We start from the raw sequence: 22,328 nt of genomic DNA on the forward strand, positions 1-22,328 counted from the left end.
CCTATTAAAAAACAGTCTTTATGTATTTCACAACACTTCAGCATGTTATTCTTATTAATTGAGGGTCATTTTTTAGGATTTTTTGCCCAAGCAAAGTCTCTGAGAACCTGACACATTGCACATCTGGAGACTCAAGGTAGGTTGCAGTTCTGGAAAACGGTGGCGCTGGAGACTAAATGGTTCCTGATGGTTTCATATCTAATTCTTAACATTAATTCTTACTTTTTTTGCAATTAACATGCATCTTTTCTCCTCCATCTGTTTTTCCTGACAATGCAGACGCAACAAGCGTTTTTCTGCCCGGTGGTCATGCCTTAACTTTGCAAATTCCAGTATTGCATTAGTATTGCATCCTTCTCATGGGCATTTAATAGTTTTTGACTTTTCAGTCTGAGGTAAATCTCTTTTTTGGCTCATTTTATCTGTAAAAGAAAATGTGCCTAATAATTGTGCACACCTGAAAATAAGGAGTTTTTCACGTCCAGCCTTCATGGACAATTATATATCACTTATAAATAATTAAATACAAAATGAATAGTAGTTATTAAGATTGATGTGGTTTGGAATTGGTCAAATGTGCTTGGGAAAAAAAATATGACCACAATATCAACGTGCCTAATAATTATGCACACAGTGTATATGCATCTGCTTTTGAGTTTGTGTTGCTTTTATGTGCATTAGTCGCAACATGCTCCAACAATCTTCCCATACTTGTAATGAGAAGCACACAAAAGAGAAGATTTAAGAGCTCCCTGCTGTTTTATTTTGTCAAAATAAAAAAATAATGCTTTATCATTGATAATGAAAAATTTAGGACAGCCATAAATCATAGAATTGTAATTTTACAGTTGTAATGTAATAAAAAAATTATATTATATTATAAACAATAATTTTTTTCTTAAATATTCGATTTTTTTTTATTTCACAGTAGTTATATTAATTATAATAAAATTCTTATTATTTAGTAATTTCTATAATTTTATTTAGTTTTAATAATAATAAAATAATAAACATAATAGTAAAATTTCATTTTTTCAGTATTTTCATTTATTTATTTAGTGTTAATAATAAAAATAATAATAATAAATAAACAAGCGTAGCTTTTGTCACATTTTAAATTGCAACCACAATTTTTGTCCGAAAATTTGCTATTCGATTTTTTTCCTCCCAAATCACTCACACACACTAGCAGCTACATAGCAGTGTCATTGCATTGTGGTGGCTTGTTTTCCAGTGCAAAGTCATCTCACATTATCTTCTAAAAATCTTTTTTTTTATTATAATCTCATTGGGAGTTAGTGTTTGACTGTTAGTTTGAAGATCTGAGTCATACAGATAGACGTCAGACATGTCAACTGGCTGTTTCCCTGCAGAACTTGAGAACTTTCTACTCAAGAACTTGTTCAACAGTTGGTGCGCTGTCATTTTTTTCCCTTTTTCACAGGACAGACAGCAGCCTTGTTGTTTTTATTTTTTGGTTTCTCTTTGCTCTCTGCAGTCTGTGACACCCTTTTGTCTCAATTTCAGCTATCTATAACTATGATGCCAGAGGAGAGCCAGAGCTGAGTCTTCAGGTGGGGGACACGGTACACATACTTGAGACGTTTGAAGGTGAGTGTCGAGTTCCAGCGTGTCTTGACACGTCCACCCACACTTTTTTATAGCGTGTTCACACTTGCACTGAACATAATCTGGGGTATCCCGAGTTCTGCTAAAGCTATGAGAGCTGATGGAAAGAATGTACTTCACATGTGGCCTGCAACATTCAAATTAAGCACCATATGTGCTTACATGATTCAAAGAGCTCACATATAAATGGTAACAGTTTATTTTTCGCCAAAATCCAATTATAATGTTAAAAGGTTAATGTTTTCCACAACCATTTTTCATCCTCCCTCTAAGCTTTATGCTCGGTTTGCAGTTGGTCTTAAAGACATAGTTCACCCCAAAATAAAAATTCTCTCTTCATTTACTTACCGTCATGTCATAGCAAAACTGTAAGGCTTTTTTCTTCTATGGAACACATAAGATATTTTTAAAAATGTGTTCAATAGGGTCCAGTGTTGTTTGGATACTAGTGTTCTTCAAAATATTCAGAAGAAAGCAATAAATATGTGACCCTGAACCACAAAACCAGTCTTAAGTTGCCACAGGTATATTTGAAGCAATGGTTAACAATACATTGTATGGGTCAAACTTACCGATTTTTCTTTTATGTAAAAAATCATTAGGATATTAAGTAAAGATCATGTTCCATGAAGATATTTTGTACATTTCCCTCCATAAAAATATTGAAACTTATAATGTTGGATTAGTAATATGCATTGCTACGAAATTCATTTAGACAACTTTAAAAGGCAATTTTCTCAATATAGGTTTTTTTTTGCATGATCAGATTCCAGATTTTCAAATAGTCGTATCTCAGCCAAATATTTTCCAAATCTTAACAAACGCGAGTTTGTCAGGTAAGCATGTTGATTCAGCTTTAAGATGAAGTATACATCTCAATTTTGACAAAATTGACCCCCGTTTTGTGGTCCAGGTTCACATATAGGTTTGCAACAACTTACAACTTGAGGGTCCAATAGCGATGACAGAATTTTAATTTTTGGGTGATCAAATTACCATTACGTTACCAGTGAAAAGTTTGGGTTGGTAAAATTATAAGGTTGCATTTATTTGATTAAAAAAGTAGTAAAATATTGTAAATTAAAATAGCCATTTTGTATTTTAATATATTTTGAAACTTAATTAATTCCTGATTTTTCAGCATCATCACTACAGTCTTCAGTGTCACATGATCCTTCAGAAATCATTCTAATATGCTGATTTGATGCTCAAGAAACATTTATTATTATTATTGCTGCTTAATATTTTTTTATAAAGCATAGTACTTCTTTCAGGATTCTATGTTGAAAAGAAATGTCAAAATATCAGCATTTATTTGAAATAGAAATGTTTTGTAATGTTTCACAGCCCTTTACTGTCACTTTTGATCAGTTTAGTGAATAAATGTTAATTTCTTTAAAAGAAAATCATACTGATCTCAAACTTTTGAATGGCATTCAAAAAGTTTTGTGATCACTCAAACTATTCTTGGATGTAGGCAGAAATGCGTATAACTAGATTGCATTTGTAGTGTAAATGCAAATGTGTTCTGATGTGTCTTAGAAAACAGTAACGTACCGCCTACTCAACTGTCAATCAAGAATTGTGTTAAATCAAGTGTTTATAAATTTGCTGTCCACATGCAGCTTTAAAAGAAAAAAAGCATCTGATCTCAAAATTTCAGTCCTTCTGTGAAGTTTGAAAATTAAAATGATGTGATGAGCATTCAAACTGAGTAATAAATGAGTAGCAAAAGAGCATTCTTGTACTGGAAAAGAGAATGGTGGGAGTTGCTAAATTAATATTTTCTGGCAAGCTTTATAGCTTTTTTTCTTTAACAGTGCACAAAATGCACACAAGCTAAATTGTACAGTCAACATTTACAAAGAAATGATTATTACCAGTACTAATCAGCTGCCACCATGACTATTTAATTTACACGCCGCCAACTCAGGAACTTAAAGACAACATGGAGTGTCCAGCTGTTAATTCTGACATTATAGTGCTTGCATTCATATCTCACGTCTTGTAAATATGATCATTTTTAAATAAAAACATTGCATTTCCTTTTTTAAGAATGGAAAACCTGATTTTGCTGTTTACGACTACCCTAGTTTCTCTAGTGATTTTTCTAACGCTGAACAAACAGAACATCTGCCTTATTCTGTTATATAAATAATATAGAACAGCATATGCCATGTGGCTTCATCTGTCTTAGATCTGTTTTTTTTCTCTCTCTCTCCTTCTCCCAGGGTGGTACCGAGGATACACACTACGACAGAAATCACAAAAGGTGTTGGGATAATTATCATCCTAGTGATAAACTGACAATCTAATCATTACCTGACATTCTGCAGCAGGCGGAATGAATTGCGTGGGTTCTCACAAATGCTTCTTTGTCTTATTTCAAAGGGCATTTTCCCTGCCAACTATATTCATCTGAAAGAAGCGAAAGTTGAGGGAACAGGGTAAGAGGCAGATCATGTGTTAATTATGCTCTATAATTCATTAATGACAAATTGTCTATCACTTAATTAAGCATGTGCTGTCAGAGGAGTCCACAGTGACAGTCATCTGCCGCTGGCTTGTAGTTTTGCTTGTTTACCCTCGGAGACCCACTGTAGCACAATTGTAGCACTTGTTCAAAGCGGTTAAATTATGCATAATCCATAAATATGGGTTAAAATGCTCTGAAATGTATCATAGCAACACATTTGGCAAGAAAACATAGTCTGAATCTTCCAGCATGCCAAAGTCACACAGCATGGTCACTGTATTGCTAACACAATTGCTAAGCGTTTTGGACCAAATTTAGCAATCGTCTAAGTGAGTGTTTGACCCCAAATATTTTTTTTCTCACTTCTCAACATGTTTAGTGCTAGAAAATTTAGAGCTGTTCCAAAAAAAAAAAAAAAAAATATATATATATATATATATATATATATATATAATATATATATATATATATATATATATATAAACCTGCCCTGTGTAGATAAGAGGCAGCTTGTTTCAGAAATATGGACTGAGTATATTTAGTAAATAATACATAAATTATTCCAAATGTTTTTGATGTGGTTTAATGAAAGTTTATATAGCGTATGATGGGTGTGCTGAGATGAGCATACTGAAGTTTAATAAGGAAGTCTTATATAGAGGTCAGTGCGAGTGCACTGTAAGCCTCAATATATGCATTTTGTGGTAGTTTATTGAAGGTCGGTGAGGTGTATGAATATTTAGGGCTCATGAAATTTTACAGAGATTAACATGTCCAAGTGATAGCATCCCAGCTTTCTGAGAAAGCTTATGCTGTATATTTGTTTAAAGCAATTAAATAAAACCTACCTCACATGCTCTGAAATTCTCGCACAGTAGAGTCACAAAAATACAGTAACGTCTTATTTGTTAATGTTTGTTAATGCGTGAAGTAACATGAACTAACAGTGAGCAATATATTTAATATTTTTACAGTATTTATTAAAGGGATAGTTCATCTAAAAAGGAAAATTGCACCATTATTCACTCACCCTTAAGCTATCCTAAGTGTGTATGACTGACTTCTTTCAGACAAGTACAATTGGAATTCTATTAAAACACATCCTGGCTCTTCTAAGCTTTATAATTTCATCCATAAAATCATCTTTAAAGTTGTCCAAATGAAGTTCTTAGCAATGCATATTACTAATCAAAAATTACGTTTTGATATATTTATGGTAGGAAATGGACAAAACATCTTAATGGAACACGGTCTTTACTTAATATCCTAATGATTTTTGGCATAAAAGAAAAATGTATTATTTTGACCCACACAATGTATTGTTTTCTACTGCTACAAATGTACCCGTGTTTATAATAGCAGTGAATGACTGTTGAGATTTTGAAGTCTAATAAAGTGCATCCATCCATCATAAAAATACTCCACACGACTCCAGGGGTTTAATTAAGGCCTCCTGAAGAGAATCAGTGCGTTTGTGTAAGAAAAATATCTTTATTTAAAACTTTATAAACCATAATCTTTAGCTTCCACTAACTCGTAAATCTCAGTTTATTGAAATTGAGATGTTTACATCATCTGAAAGCTGAATAAATAAGCTTTCCATTTATGTATTTTGTTAGGATGTGACAATATTTGGCAGAGATACAACTATTTAAAAATCTGGAATATGAGGGTGCAAAAAAACAAAACAAATCTAAATATTGAGAAAATCACTTTTAAAGTTGTTTAAATGAAGTTCTTAGCAATGCATATTACTAATCACAAATTAAGTTTTGATATATTTACAGTAGGAAATTTACAAAATATCTACATGGAACATGATCTTCATTTAATATCCTAATGATTTTGGTATAAAAGAAAAAATTATAATTTTGACCCATTCAATGTATTGTTGGCTATTGCTACAAATGTACCCATGCAATTTGGTCCAGGGTCACATTTCTCTTACTCAAATGCAACAGATTGCTTCAGAAGGCCTTTAATAACCCTCCAGAGCCATGTGGAGAACTTTTTATGATGAGTGGATGCACTTTATTGGACTTCTCAAAATCTCAACACCCATTCACTGCCATTATTAAGCTTGCATTATTAACTCTGATTGTATTTGTCTAAAAGAAAAGGTCATATACACCTAGGATGCCTAGAGGGTGAGAAAATCATGGGGTAATTACATTTTTTGGGTAAAATCTCTTTAAAAATGGTCAGGTGAATGTTAGTTAACAGTGCATTAACAAATATTAACAGATGTAACTTAATCGTAAAAATATATTAGTATAAATAGAGATTAACTTTAGTGAAAATAATAAGATGCAGACATATTGGTAATAGTTAATTCATGTTAACTTTTTTGAAAATGTTTTTGTACAGCTATTTTAAAAACTTTTTTTTTGTCTTGTCCAGATGTCTATACAAACTTCTGAAAAATGAATTTGCCAAATCTATGAAACCTGCTTCTATAAACCCATATCATATTTTAGGAAAATATACAAATATATTAATGTTTATGATGTATATAGTACAAATAAATTAATGTTCACCTTTTATTTGCATTTAGCCTTCATACAAACAAGAAATGTGAAATCGCCATCAAATAAACATAACACAACATCCAGACTCACCTTATTAATAATAATACATTAACTAAACTACAGGCTGTTTATTTTTATAGATTGAAAGAAAAGTGCTTCAGCCAGGATAAAGAATATGAAAAGTGCTCAGAGTTGGTACAGAAAAACAACAACAAAAACATGCTGCTGGAGATGGGGTTATTGAAAATACCAAATTCATTATCTGCCAGTAAGAGGCACTTTTGGAGCGGCAGAAACGTCAATTTTTCACTTGACCTTTTTGAAGCAACATTTAATTGAAAATATTTGAAAATTTGTATATTTTTCTGTTAGTATAAATAACTGATTTAATTTATTTTTATTTTCAAATAGGTAAATAAAACTAATTTAATGCTTCCAATATATTTAATTTATTTTGCTATGGTACTAAAATTGGTTTTGACAATTCTAGTAATATATAATTAAGAGCTCATATTAAAGAGCTGATTTTATAGTTAAGGCCATAAACTATATGTTTTTAAAGATTTCTTGAGAAAGAAATATATTACTTTAGGGCATTCTGCTTGTCTTTTATTGTCCTGCAAAAGTCCAGGAAATGATATTATCTGTTTGTCAAGTAGTGAAGCTTCTTAGCTTTTTTGCGGCTTTTCCTTACTGAAATATATTATTTGGTTGAAATACCTTTATAATGCTGAATTGTGTTGTGAATTCAAAACGTTCACTTATTTCAAACATACTGTTATAATTATAACACTAAATGCCCAGTGCTGCAATTTAGCTAATTATTCCTCAGTGCAAATTCTGCATATAAAATGTTTTTATAGCTATGCTTTCTAAGGACATTTTAAAATGCTTTTACATGAATGCTTTTTGTCTCTGAGGGTTAAAGAACTGAGTTTCCTTAATTGAATAATGTTTTTCTTCTAACTTTCTGTTAATGTTCAGGAAACAAGAGACTGTCGTACCTGCAGATTTGCCCCTGGTCCAGGAGCTGGGCACAACATTACGAGAATGGACACAAATATGGCACAAGCTTTATGTGGTACGTCAACCCACCTGTGTCGCCTTTGCGGTTTGTTTGAGTTCACCTCACCGTCCATTTCCCACGATGTGTTTGTTCAACAAAGACAAATCCCATGCGTAGTGTTTTGTAAGCCGTGATATCGTTTTAATCACCTGTTCGTCTGCACACCAGAACAACAAGACCACGCTGTTCCGGAACGTTCAGCAGATGGCCTACAGCCTGATAGAGTACCGCTCGCAGATTGTGTCCGGCACGCTTCCCAACGACGACCTTGTGGCGCTCAAGAAAAAAGTCACCGCGAAAATCGATTACGGGAACAGGTGCGATTTGGCTTCATGTACTTCCTAATGTTTATTCACCAAACAGATATTTGAATAACTTTTCATTTGAGCACCCCGAAATGTCTGAAGATGTGATTTCCTGAAGCATACATTTTGAGTTTACCCAATTTAAGTTGCTGGAATGTATTAAAGCTGTATATAATTCATTATAGTAATACGGTAGGGATGTGTTAGTATTCTTGTGTTGTGGAATCTGTCTGTGTCTGTTGCACAGGATTCTGGGACTTGATTTAGTGGTGCGGGATGAAGCAGGAAACACATTAGACCCTGAACGCACCAGCACGGTCAGTCTATTCAGGGCTCATGAGTCAGCATCACACAGTATTGATGAGAGGATACAGGAGGAGAAGGTAAAAGATTTGATTTTGCTTTGTGCATTATGAGATTAAAATAATATATGTGACCCTGGACCACAAAACCAGTCATAAGGTTAAATTTTACAAAACTGAGATATATACATCATATGAAACTCAATAAATAAGCTTTCTATTGATGTATAGTTTGTTAGGATAGGACAATATTTGGCCGAGATGCATCTATTTGAATATCTGGAATCTAAGGGTGCAAAAAAATCTAAATCCTGAGAAAATCACCTTTAAAGTTGTCCAAATTAAGTTCTTAACAATGCATATTACTAATCAAAAATTAAATTTTGATAGGTTTAAAGTAGGAATTTTACAAAAAACCTTAATGTAACTTGATCTTTACTTAATTTCCTAATGATTTTTGACATAAAAGAAAATTTTGACCCATACTATGTATTTTTGGCTATTGCTACAAATATACCCCAGCGACTTAAGACTGGTTTTGTGGTCCAGGGTCACATATATGCTTGTACTAGGAAAATGTTTTATTTTTAGTTGCTTGTTGAAATACGGGTCCAGAATTGCAATGACTATTGCCAAATTGGCTTTGATGAGTAATTAAAATAGTTGGCTGGTAACTGTATAAATGCATGGTTTGAACTGCAATGTGAAAATGACAGAAATCACTGACTGGATCAAAATGATGCAAACGGTCTGCTAAAGAAAAATGATTTACTGTATGTATTGTATATATGTTCATGTTTGCATGTATGTATGCAGGGCCTAAAATTGACACTTGCCAAATGCCAAATTTGAGTAGAAATCTGCGTTGGCGAGTATATGTAACAGTGTCAGTCGCCAGTTGGCGAAATGCGCACATGAGCCAGTTTTTTTAAGAGATTCGCTGTTTCTGACCTAAGCAAAAAATAATAATGTTTTTCAAAGACAAGATCATTGTGATTAGCTGTTCTGTCATAAGTGACAAGAGCAAATTAAATAATAGGATACAAATTAGCTGATAAGGTCTCTAGACATCTCTTACCTGAGCAGATTTTGCTGCTTCATTTCGGTAGATTACATTTTCACTTCTTTATTCTTCGTAACTCAAGAATGTGGCGACACATTTCTGGGGTTATGCCGCCTAAACGGTTCAGTGAAGTAAAGGTTGCACATTCGCCTGTACGCTTTCGCTGATCGACTTCAGACAGCGCACCAGTAGTGTTTCAACGGTCAAAAACACACAATTATGTCAAAATGCATTGTTTTGGTTACCTTGTAAACGTAGTCTTAAATTAGTTAAAAGGTTTGAAATGATCGTAAAGAGTAAGGAGAAAATCGGGCATCACGTTTTAAAGACGTAGCACTGCTTTTGAAGTGAAACCTACTGAAATCAGTCATTGATGAAAATCAAAGAACAAAAGAAGAATCACTTGACTGCTCTAGTCTCTGATTAACTTTTGTAGCTTAAATAAAGATTAATCTGTATAGTTTATGCATATACAATTTATAGTTTATATGATGATTGTTTTAAAACCACTTAAATTAAAAGTTGTTATATATTTCAGAGCCTATTAAATGTTCAAAAATAATGACTTTCAATTATACTGCAATGTTGAATGGCTATAATTTTAATTAGAATTGAGGAAAAATGCATTTAATAGAGACACATTGAAAATATACAATCTTTATGTTGTTTCTTCATTAATTTGGAGGTTCAATTTGAAATTCTGACAATATAAATATGTGATTAATTAAAGAAATGGTAATCATGACCAGGTAAAAAATAAAAATAAAAATCAGGCCGGTAAAAAAAAATAAAATAAAATTGGTTCGTAAATTTGATCACTTCGATGAACTTCTTTGATCCGCTTCAAATGTTGACTACTAAGATATGATACACATCCTCTGTGTGAAGTTGCATTTAGAGAAGCTGCAAATCTTAATTAAAAAGTATTAAAGTATAAATAAAAGAAAAAAAAGTTTCAGTATCACTAATAAACTAGCCGGCTGGTAAATGACTAGAAGTCATGGCTACTGTAGTAAAAAATAAATAAATAAATAATATATATCCATGGGTGGTAAGAAATAACTATGACTTTTTTATTGCAACTGAAAGGTGTGGAAAAAAGTTATTTCTGGACCTTGCATGCAGGGCTTGACATTAACACTCTTCAAATGCGGGTGGACTTCAGTAACACGGTAACACGGTCACTCCCAATAGCCATTTTGGCGGGTTGAATTTTATAACAGTTCTCGACATTAATGCTTCTCTGGGACAAGTGGATTTTTTGAAGGGGCAAGTAATCTTATTAAAACATCTAATTGGGGAAGCAGCGAAATTTCAGCAAGAATGATTCTGATTCTATCACATTTGGTGTAAACAGAATTTAGTTCGAAATTCTTTCTGTGTGTAAGACAGTCTTGTGGAGAATTTAATACAAATTAACATACTGCAGTAAAAATGGCATTTTTATATTTATAACATATAAGCAACATGACAAAGCAAAGAGAGTGCAGTTTTCCCTGAAAATCACAATTGTAAATTTGACATTGATTTTATACAAGGGTGCAAACAAGTAGTTAATATACATTTAAGTACAATATTGTCAGTGTTGACTGTTTTCATAAAGACAGGGATTTGCTTCCTTCTTGAATGAATCAGCCATTTGAAAAAATCATTTGAAGGCATGACTCAATGACTCAGTAATTCATTAAGACGGTCACTTGTTTCCATCTATTGGCAGTTTACTTTCATATTTAAAAGTAGATTATCTTTGCATATTTTTTCCCCAACATTTCACATTTCACACCAAGCTCATATCATTATTTATACTGTTACAATTTTCCAATGTAAATGCTTTCATGCTACATTTTAGCTTCATTAAAAATGTGTAAATACATCAAAATGCCTCTTCAGCTGCTTCTGTTTCTTCTGCAGTGGAAAATCGGTTTTGTTAATATCAACTTCATATAGTGGTTTAGTAAATTAAGTTAATCATTAATAAAATATAAGATATGAAATGAAAAATGATGCATTCTTTTAATATGGTGGTGAAAAATGCCCTTTAAATAATCATCCAAAAAAAAAAAAAAAAAAAAAAAAAAAAAAATATATATATATATATATATATATATATATACAGTATGTAATCAATTTAAACAAATTCTAACATGTAATTTCAGTCAAAACAAAATTAAGGACAGTGAAAATGTTGATTGGCTTGCATAAATTATAATAAATAATCCATCTCTAATCAATATTAATTCAGTTCAACATGTAGGTGTGGTGTTTAAACATTGTTTTCTAAACATTAAACACAATTTTTGTCTATTTTTGCTTTTCTAAAACAATTCTAAAAAGTTTTTCAGAATTTACTTTCAACACATACTATATCATCATTTTTAAAACAACACTGACAGACTTTCCTCTCAGCTGTCTTTTGACAATGTATTAACATAAATGAATGATAAGGAACTTTGCATTTAGGATGTAAATTTTATTAGTTACTCATGACCTTGGCATTGCTGGCACCATACTCTGTTTTGAAGGTGTTACAGAACTTCAGTCAAACGACTTGTCTCAGATCATAAATTTGCTGTCTTTTTTATCGGCAGATGCGGCTACAGAACTTGGAGAAGCGGCGTCAGGCCCTGTTCAGCGGTGTGCACACTTATAGCCTACTAATAAATCTCAGAAACTTTGTATGCAACATCGGCGAGGATGCTGAACTCTTCATGTCATTATACGATCCTGACAAATCTGAATTTATTAGGTGAGTCAGTCTCTTTCTTTTGATTTTTTTTCTTCTCTTTGTTGTTTTTTTTTTAAAGCAGAAGGAGAAAATTGTGGTATACCCTTTACATATGAATTCTTGACAAGAAGTGTGTGTGAATGCTTGTTTCTTTGAAAGCTGAAGTATACCGTATATATCACAGCGAGCAGCTAGTGAGCTTCTGTCAGTTTCAATGGTGGAAAGGTAGTTTTTGTGACACACTTTGTCTCGTCTTATAAGTGAAAACTTCCTGGTACGGTGGGACAGCACAGGCATGCCAAAAGAGATCGAGAAGCTCAACAACCTCCCTGCACTCTTTACGGTAATAAAGATAAGAAGAATAATATTTCTCAGGTATTTGTAGTCCCATATACTAAAATTGGGGTCAGTAAGATTGTTTTTTATGCACATAAGGCTGCATTTATTTAATCAAAAATAACGTAAAACAGTTATATTGTGAAATATTTTTACAATTAAAATAACTTTTTTTTTAAATTTGAATATGTTTTAAAATGCAATTTATTCCTGAGATGCAAAGCTAAATTTTCAGCATAAATACTCCAGATTCTTTGATGAATAGAAAGTTCAAAAGAAAATGTTTTAGAACATTCTAAATGCCTTTGATTCACTTTTGATCAATTTAAAATGTCATTGCTGAAAATAAATAAAAAATAAAAATTTTGACCCCAAACTTTTGAGTGGCAGATCTAAAAATAAGATTTTTTTTTTTTTTTTTTTTTACTTTGTGCTAATGAAACCATTTTAAGTACTTCCTGCTGTTATTCTTCTGTGGCATCTCTGCGTCTAGGATCTGAGCAGCAGTGACCTTATCAGACAGCGTCTCTTCCTGGTGTGTCAGATCATCCGTGTGGGCTGTATGGAGCTGAAGGAGGGAAAGAAACACACAGGGGGACTGAGGAGGCCGTTTGGAGTAGCAGGTTCTGGACTTACAAATATATTCTTTATTGTTAGTGGAGTTAGTATTTTTGTAGAAGGTTGAGAAGTTTCCTAGTTGTTCTCTTAATTTCACACTTCATATTTGGAACATCAACCAACCTTAAAGGGTTAGTTCACCCAAAAATAAAAATTCTGTCATTAATTACTTACCCTCATGTTGTTACAAACCTGTAAGATCTTTGTTCGTCTTCGGAACACAAATTACGATTACAATTGAACCACTGATGTCACATGGACTATTTTGTCGATGTTCTTGGTACCTTTCTGGGCCTTCAACAAGGAAGGACCCTTGCTGGGTCAGAGAGCTCTTGGATTTTATGAAAAATCTTAATTTGTGTTTTGAAGATGAAAAAAGGTCTTACGGGTTTGGAACAACATTAGGATGAGTAGTTAAAGGATTAGTTCACTTCCAGAACAAAAATTTACAGATAATGTACTTGCCTCTTTGTCATCCATGATGTTCATGTCTTGCTTTCTCCAGTTGATAAGAAATTATGTTTTTTGAGGAAAACATTTCAGGAAATTTCTCCATATAGTGGACTTCAATGGTGCCCCTAAATTTGAACTTCCAAAATGCAGTTTAAACGCAGCATCAAAGGGCTCTAAATGATCCCAACCGAGGAAGAAGGGTCTTATCTAGCGAAACGATAAGTTATTTTCAATTTATATACTTTATATCCTTAAATGCTCATCTTGTCTCGTCTCTGCGATGCAGTGGTCTGTGTGATCGGGGTCAATACAGTTAGGGTATGTCGGAAAACTTCTATCTCATTTTCGTCTTTAGCTTCAAAGTCATCCTCTTATTTTTAGAGCCTAAAAATAAGAAATAATAGCTTTCCATTATACTGTAATAGCTATAATTAACAGGTAAAATTGAAGGAAAATGCATTTAAAAGAGACACCAGTAGCAGGACCAATTAAAAACACTGTAAATATGTTTAGTCATTGTAGTAGAAAACAACTGCCTTTTTTTGCCGGTAAAAAAAAATTGGCTGGTAATTTATCACGTCACCGGCTATTTGGCAGGTGTGCCAAAAAGTTAGTTTTAGGCCCTAATTGAATAGTTGGTTCTGATTAAAAGAATAGCTGACTCAAATAAAAAAAAAGTGCTGAATATTTACTCACCCTCAGGCCATCCAAGATGTAGATGAGTTTGTTTCTTCATTTGAACAGATTCTCAGAAATGTAGCATTACATCACTTGCTCATCAATGGATCTTCTGCAGTGAATGGGTGCCGTCAGAATGAGAGTCTAAACAGCTGATAAAAACATAACAATAATCCAAAAGTAATCCACACCACTCTAGTCCATCAGTAAACATATTGTGAAGCGAAAAGCTGCAAGTTTGTAGAAAAATCTGTCATGTTTTTAACTTCAGACTGTTGCTTCTGGCCAAAATATAAAATCCATAATAGTCCATAATCCATAATAATGCTTCCTCCAGTGGAAAACATCCGTCCTCTGTTGTCCTCTCACATCAAAATCCATCAACATGTTGTTTAAGACTGTTTTGGATGTGTTTTGTTAGTAAACGGTGCTTGATCTGTGCACATTTCCTTCCTTATTCAAACTTTTCCTCTGGAGAAAACAATATTAGACGTTTAGCCAAAAAAAAAATCTTCATGGATTTGTTTCTTACAAACATCCAGCTGCTTCACAAAATGTTAATTGATGGACGGGAGTCGTGCTGATTACTTGTGATGTTTTTTTCTTAGCTCTTTGGCACCCATTCACTGCGGATCCGTTGGTGAACAAGTGATGTACTGCAAAATTTCTCCAAATTTGTTTTCATGTACAAACAAACTTGGATGGCCTGCGGGAAAATTTGAGCAAGTTTTAATTTAAAAGTTCTTCCACCTCAGAATAACAATTCAGACAGCTTTACAGCTCAAATAACACACATTTTGTTCTACTGACAAATGCATCTAAGTGCTTTAAGGACAACACCACAAACATTTAAGCTTTTAAGCGATTCAGCTGTCTTGGCTGTTGCACTTCAATTCTAAGTGCATTACTAAAAAGTGCATTTTTGTCTGTTTTCATGATCTCGAGGGATGAGTCAACTTTGTTTTGAGTGGTGCTAGAGCATAACCCTACAGATGACATGGGTGTACACAATGGTTTAATTGCATCAAGAGAGTCGCACCACACTGCTTCTCTGGTATTTTGATAACAGACATTTACTCCTGTCCTTGTCACTTTCAGCTCTACCTCGCATTGTCAAATAACTGAGCAGAAGACGTTATTTATCCATATTGACAATTTGCTGTTGAAAAGGATGACTTTTTCCAGTCATTTTTTACCACACAATGTTTCACATCTCACATTTTCTCCTGTTATCATATTTCAGTTTAAAGCTGAAAGACCAAACATTACTATTGTTGTCTTTCCTTGTTGGATGAACTCCAAAATGTCATATAAAATGGTGACATTGTCAGTAGATGTTTGTATCAAACCTACAGGCGACCTGCATTTGCTGAAAATAGTTTCTTTTTTGTTTCAAAAGGATGTTGTGTCAAGTGGTTTGACCCTTTTTTGCTGCTGAGTCACTTTACGCAATAACGTCAGGTTGAATGCCTGCATTGTATTTTTCAAGATGAAATAAGCCAATTTTTACCACAAGCTTCAAAGACACATTGCATCATGTTCAGCCTGTGGCTTTCCTAAACCTGAGCGTAGGCAACACCTGATTTACCTTGTCCATTTTCCATGGTTGCAAGTATGCAGTTAGAGAGCTAAAAGACTTTGCACTTCAAGGAATAGGTGACCTAAAATGAAAAATTGCTGAAAATTTACTTAAGATATGGAGAATTGCAGCATTACATCACTTGCTCACCAATGGATCCTCTGCAGTGAATGCGTGCCACAAGAATGTTAACTTTAAACCATCGCTTCTTGCCAAAAATCCATTATAAAATCCATAATCCATAATGCTTCCTCCAGTGAAAAAGACCATCTCCTGTTGTTCTCTCACATCAAAATCCACAAAAGTTTTGTTCTGTTTTTGCATGTAAACATGTGCATATTTCTCTCCTGATTCAGAAGAGACAATTTGTATTTTAGCCGTATTTACCAACTTGAAGTTACAACATGCTGCTTTTCACTTCACAAGATGGACTGGAGATGTGTGGATTACAGTGAGGAAAAAAATATTTGATCCCCTGCTGATTTTGTATGTTTGCCCACTGACAAAGAAAAGATCAGTCTATAATTTAGTGGTAGGTTTATTTGAACAGAGACAGAGACTGAATAAAACGAAAAAAATAAAAATAAATAAATCAATAATTCCAGAAAAACGCATTTCAAACAAGTTATTAATTGATTAGCATTTTAATGAGTGAAACAAGTATTCCACCCCTTCGCAAAACATGACTTAAGGCTCAATCCCAATTCTACCCCTTACCCCTACACTTAGCCCTACCCCTCCGTTTGGCGCGTTCACGTGAAGGGGTAGGGGTGTCTCATTTCTCTTTTGGTTGGAGGGGTAGGGGTAAGGGGAAGGGCCAGATAGCCCTCCAAACAAAGATTTTTCAGGACCTCACTTCAAACGAAGGGCTAAGAGAAATTTCCAACATGGCTGCTCACTCGAGCAAGCAGACTCGTAAATATAAGTAATTTTTGTCTTTAACAAGGATTTTGATGACAATGTTTCATTATGTATATTACCTTCAATCTTGTGTTTGTGTTTATGGTGTTGTTTTGTAAATAAACGTTTGCAAAAAAATCGCTAAAGTTTGCTAGCAGACAGCACTGATTGCACGATATTACAAAATATATTTTTATGTCATATACACTTGACTGCATGTTAGAAACATGAAAGACCAGTGGCACGGCAATTTGCAACGGTGGTGTAGTGGAGGGTGTACGCAGGTATACGGTGTATACACACTTCTACTTTTTAAATCCCCTCTGATGCGCATTATTCAGTGTCCTGCATTCGCCAAAATCATGGCAGTCCACCACATCCATTTTTACGATCATAAATTTCTTAAACCAGTGAACCCCTGTAAACATTTTAGTCCAAGGATCCAGAAAACGAACGCGTTCAAATAGAAAGTTGAAAACGAAATTCACAAATGAAGCATATATACTTCTCCCGGCACCACTACACTGGTTAGCAATTTGCCGCACGTGATAACGCATTGTTTGTTTTGCTTACGGCCACATGTGAAAGAACGGTGCGTACACCGTACATTTGTACTTTTTGCAACATGACAACATTTTGACATCTTGGAATGAGTGATAAACATCTGCGCATGTCCTCTGACGTAACATTAGGAACTAGCGACAACGTATGATGACGTATAACAGTGTTGTAGTGGTGTCCCATTTCTTAGGGGAAATATTTTAGCCCTTCCCCTTTACACTTTGTTTCAAGGGACAAGGGGAAGGGGCGAGGGGTAGGCGAAGGGGTAGAAAATAGAATTGGGATTGGGCCTTAGTACTTGGTGGCAAAACCCATGTTAGCAATCACATAGGCCAGATGTTTCTTGTAATTGGCCACCAGATTTGCACACATCTCAGGAGGGATTTTGTCCCACTCCTCTTTGCAGATTCTTTAGTCCTTAAGTCCTTAAGGTTCAAGGCTGATGATTGGCAACTAAAACCTTCAGCTCCCTCCACAGATTTTCTATGGGATTAAGGTCTGGAATGTCTAGGCCACTCCAGGACCTTAATGTGCTGAGCCGTGTGTTTTGGGTCATTGTCGTGCTGGAATACCCATCCACGACCCATTTTCAATGCCATGGCTGAGGGAAGGTAGCCTAGAATCTAGACGCGCCCCTAGCGGCAGCAAATTACATTTGCTTCCAAGGGCAGTCTAGTAACTCTCCGTTCACTTGAGATTTCCAAAAATCCAAAATCGACCGGGCCAATCACGAGTCGGTGGGCGGGTTTAACATGATGACGACTGACCTGCGACCATAAGTTCCGTCAGTCTATGGTTCCGTCAGAGAGCGATGGCTGCTGCTAGCGAACAACTTTCTTTCGAATCGGCTTTGGCCGCCACTCTGAAAGACTTTAAGCTTTTCACAAGAAAAAAGAGGTATCAAATCGGTGCGATTACTATAGCCATCACTAATGATTATTACCATCCTGCTTTGAGATCATTGACAAGATCCTCCTGTGTAGTTCTGGGCTGATTCCTCAACGTTCTCATGATCATTAAAACTCCACGAGGTGAGATCTTGCATGGAGCACCAGACTGAGGGAGATTGACAGCTATTTTGTGTTTTTCCATTTGCAAATAATCATACCAACTGTTGTCAATTTCTCACCAAGCTGTTTGGCGATGGACTTTTAGCCCATTCCAGCCTTGTGCAGGTCTACAATCTTGTTCCTGACATCCTTGGACAGCTCTTTGGTCTTGGCCATGGTGGAGAGATTGAAATCTGATTGATTGATTGCTTTTGTGGACTTGTGTCTTTTATACAGGTAACAAGCTGAGATTAGCAGCACTCCCTTTAAGAGAGTGCTTCTAATCACAGCTTGTTACCTGTATAAAAGACACCTGGGTGCCAGAAATCTTGCTGATTGATAGGGGATCAAATACTTATTTCATTCATTAAAATGCAAATCAATTTATAACTTTTTTGAAATGTGTTTTTCTGTTTTTTTTTTTTTTGTGTGTGTGTTGTTGTTCTGTCTCTCGCTGTTTAAATAAACCTACCATTAACATTATAGACTTATCATTTCTTTGTCAGTGGGCAAATGTACAAAATCAGCAGGGGTCAAATATTTTTTTTCTCACTGTATTTGTGGATTATTGTAATGCTCTTATCAGCTATTTGGACTCTCTGACGGCACCCATTCACTACAGAAAATGCATTGGTGAGCAAGTGATGTAATGCTACATTTCACAGAATCTCTTCAGATGAAGTAAAAAAAAATTATTTACACCTTGAATGGCCTGATGGTGAGTACAATTTCATTTCTTTTTTTTTTTTGTAAATTATCCTATTAACAAAAGCAGTAACTGGTAGAAAGTGTTTTCACAGAAAATATGCTGTTTTTCTTTGAATTAATAATGAGTCTTTTCACTTGATATACCAGCTTCCAAATCAAAAGCTGACATTGAGGTTCCTATAGACTCAAAATGAATCTCTTATCAACGATGAAACACATTCTAGGAATTATATGAAGACAAAATGAACGATTTGTGCCACATATCTTACCTTCAAATAGATTTGAAAACAAATACTTGGAAAATGTGAGAGATTTGCTCCCCCTCTAAGGGAATGTGAGCAATATTGAATGTAATAATTAAATGTAATGTATCTGTGGTTCGGATCCGCACTAGCCTCATGTTTCTTTGTGTCTACAGTCATGGATATCACAGATATTGCCCATGGGAAAATTGATGATGACGATAAGCAATATTTCATCCCGTTTCAACAGTGAGTGTGTCCTTTATGAGATTACAACTTCCTTCATTTGCATGATTGTAGTTTCTCTTTTCAGTTTTTTTGCTCTTTTCATGCATTATTGTTTATTTTGGGCTGAGTCCATCATACACTGTTGCCTCTAGGCAATATTTTGCTGTTTTTTCTTCTTCAATTTTGTCCTCCTCCTCTTGGACTCTCTTTTCCTAGGATTGCCATGGAAACGTACATCCGTCAGAGACAGCTAATCATGTCTCCTCTCATCCCGTCTCGTGTCATTGGCGAGAACGAGCCACTCGCTGCCGTCTTCAACAAGGTCATTGCAACGCGAGAGGTCAACCACAAAGGACAGGGTAAATCCAGACCAATAGGGCAAACAATTATTCTTTGCTCTTGTGTTTTTGTCACAGGAGAAACGTGACCTTGACGAAAATTCATGGTTGTTGTATGAAAGTTTGAAAAGTTTGAGAGAATGAAAAGAGATTCGCTTTGATATAGTCACACTGATTTGCATAGAGACAGAATGAGATGTGGAGATGCATGTCCTCCAGGATGTTTCAGCTGTGAATTTGAATATCATCCAATTTTTTTTTAAATTCTGTCTTTTTTTTCAAAATGCACGTTTCACACTGTATCAAATTGGTGAGATTACTATAGCCGTCACTAATGATTATTACCGACATGACCGATTTAATAGTGTCTGAAATTATACTTCTTTTGGTTACATTTAGGGTTTTATTCATTTATTTAATATTATTTTTATTGAAAAAAACCTAGAAAACCTCATTGCTAAATCAGCCATGGTAATGCATTTTCTTGTATGAACATTGGTGCAGTTGATTTTAAACTAAAAATCCAGTTTTTAAATATTTTTAGAGCACTTCCTAGAGGTTCAATCCCATGTTTTAATTGTAAAACACAATCATGCACTTCTAATTTAAACTATTTTAGGAAAATTGTTCTTCATATTAATTTTAGCATACATGTGTACTTCTCATTTTCTATGATTAAACATTTCATCAGCCTGAATGCATATTACTACATTTAAAAAAAAAACACTGTATTGCTTAGCCACTATTTATAATAGTCCCTCAAAGTGAGAATAGTGCAATATTCAGACAAAATAATCTGGGACATTGTTTTTTAATGTTTAAAAGTCTCTTCTGCTCACCAAGCCAGAATTAATTTGATCTAAAATGCAGCAAAAGCAGTAATATTGTGAAACATTTTTACCATTTTAAATAACTGCTTTTTATTTAAATATACTTTAAATTATAATTTATTCCTGTCATCAAAGCTAAATTTTCATTGTCACATGATCCTTCAGAATTATCAAAATTTAAAACATTTTTTCAGGATTCTTTGAATAGAAAGATCTAAAGATCAGCGTTTATCTGAAATAAAAAGGTTTTGTAACATTATATGCTATGCCATTTAAAAGATATTTTTTTTTATAGAAATTAATACTTTTATTTAGCAAGGATGCTATAAATTGATCAAAAGTGATGATAAATACATTTATAATGTTAAAAAAGATTCCTATGTTGTTTTTCTTAACTTTCTATTCATCAAATCTGAATTTTAGAATGATTTCTGAAGGATCATGTGACTGGGTGACTAAGAATACTAAAAATTCAGCTTTAAAATCATGGAATAAATTACATTTTAAAATATATTAAAATAGAAAACATTTATATTAAATAGTAAAAATATTTCAAAATTTTACAATGTTTGCCTTTAAATAATCAAATAAATGCAGGCTTGGTAAGCAAAAAAACTAAAACTCTTACTGTTCAAAAACTTTTGACTGGTTGTGTAAATGCACACATTTATATTGCTTTATTTTGAGTTTGTAATTTTTTTGTATTGAGTTGAAACATAATGCACTCTTTTTTTCTTTTTAGTTCTCTTTTTTAATGTTAATGTATTTTATTTTTATTTCAGTTGTTTTTATTTTAGATTTTAGTCAGTGATTCTGAAACGATTTAGTTTGTGTTGAGCGATTCTGCTCCCTCAGGGCTGGAGTTTGTTGACTGACGAGACCCGTCTGACCTTATAACATCATGTGTTTTGCTTTCAGGTTTGTTTGTGACCCTAAAGCTGCTCCCTGGAGATGTGTTTCAGGTTAAAAAAGATTACCCTCACTTTGTGGACCGCACAACAGCTATAGTCAGAAAAATGGGCTTTCCTGAAATTATCCTGCCAGGTTGGTCTGCACATCTTTCAGATAGTAACATCTTCGTCTTAATAGCAGTGCTATTAAAGATTTTCCTGACCAAAAAGAACCTCTTTAGAAAATCCTCTTGCAGTTTTCATCCTGCTCCTCTAATGTCCATTACTAGTCAGTCTTTTTGTACAGTCGAGGAGCATACATCTTGTTAATGCAACGATCATGTCTCTACAGGTTATTTAAGGAATGATATATATGTTACGCTGCTTCAAGGAGAATTTGATCGTGGCAAGAAGAAGACCCCTAAAAATGTAGAAGTTATAATGAGCGTGTTGGATGAAGAAGGAAATCCCATGGAGGTACAGAAACCACATAACATTAAATATTAACTAACATTAATATCCAGGCGCAATTAGGAGATTCCCAAGTGTAATTTCTTGTAAATCCGTTAAGTGACTCCTAATTTAATATAAATGTTACATGGCAGCAGTTTTAATTAGGCTACATGTCTTTGCAAGTGTACAAAAAACATGGTATTACCACAGCGTAACTTTTTAGGAAATACCACCAAGGTCATTTTAATATGAATGAACAAAAAAGCCCTTCTCTCATTCCATTGTCCTCAGTTCTTCTCGTTTATGTTGACTAACTGTTTTTCCTTTCGCTATTTAGCATGCAGCGCTCATCCACCTCCCTTTATCGCTGT

At 34.1% G+C, this 22,328-nt stretch overlaps 1 protein-coding gene across 1 annotated transcript in view; it reads left to right on the top strand.

The window, feature by feature from the left end:
• Window positions 1-22,328, top strand: part of dock5 (dedicator of cytokinesis 5) — a 104,265-nt gene that overhangs the window by 9,610 nt on the left and 72,327 nt on the right. Inside the window, exons 2-14 of the mRNA XM_073819887.1 lie at window positions 1,528-1,611; window positions 3,861-3,901; window positions 4,021-4,076; window positions 7,618-7,714; window positions 7,868-8,016; window positions 8,252-8,387; window positions 11,958-12,115; window positions 12,356-12,437; window positions 12,924-13,053; window positions 19,395-19,467; window positions 19,663-19,805; window positions 21,533-21,658; window positions 21,857-21,981. Of these exons, the coding sequence (XP_073675988.1) occupies window positions 1,528-1,611; window positions 3,861-3,901; window positions 4,021-4,076; window positions 7,618-7,714; window positions 7,868-8,016; window positions 8,252-8,387; window positions 11,958-12,115; window positions 12,356-12,437; window positions 12,924-13,053; window positions 19,395-19,467; window positions 19,663-19,805; window positions 21,533-21,658; window positions 21,857-21,981 (1,400 nt within the window). The remainder of the gene's footprint in view (window positions 1-1,527; window positions 1,612-3,860; window positions 3,902-4,020; window positions 4,077-7,617; window positions 7,715-7,867; window positions 8,017-8,251; window positions 8,388-11,957; window positions 12,116-12,355; window positions 12,438-12,923; window positions 13,054-19,394; window positions 19,468-19,662; window positions 19,806-21,532; window positions 21,659-21,856; window positions 21,982-22,328) is intronic.

The sequence above is a fragment of the Garra rufa genome, chromosome 15 (genome assembly GCF_049309525.1).
Source record: "Garra rufa chromosome 15, GarRuf1.0, whole genome shotgun sequence".
Taxonomy (NCBI): Eukaryota; Metazoa; Chordata; class Actinopteri; order Cypriniformes; family Cyprinidae; genus Garra; species Garra rufa.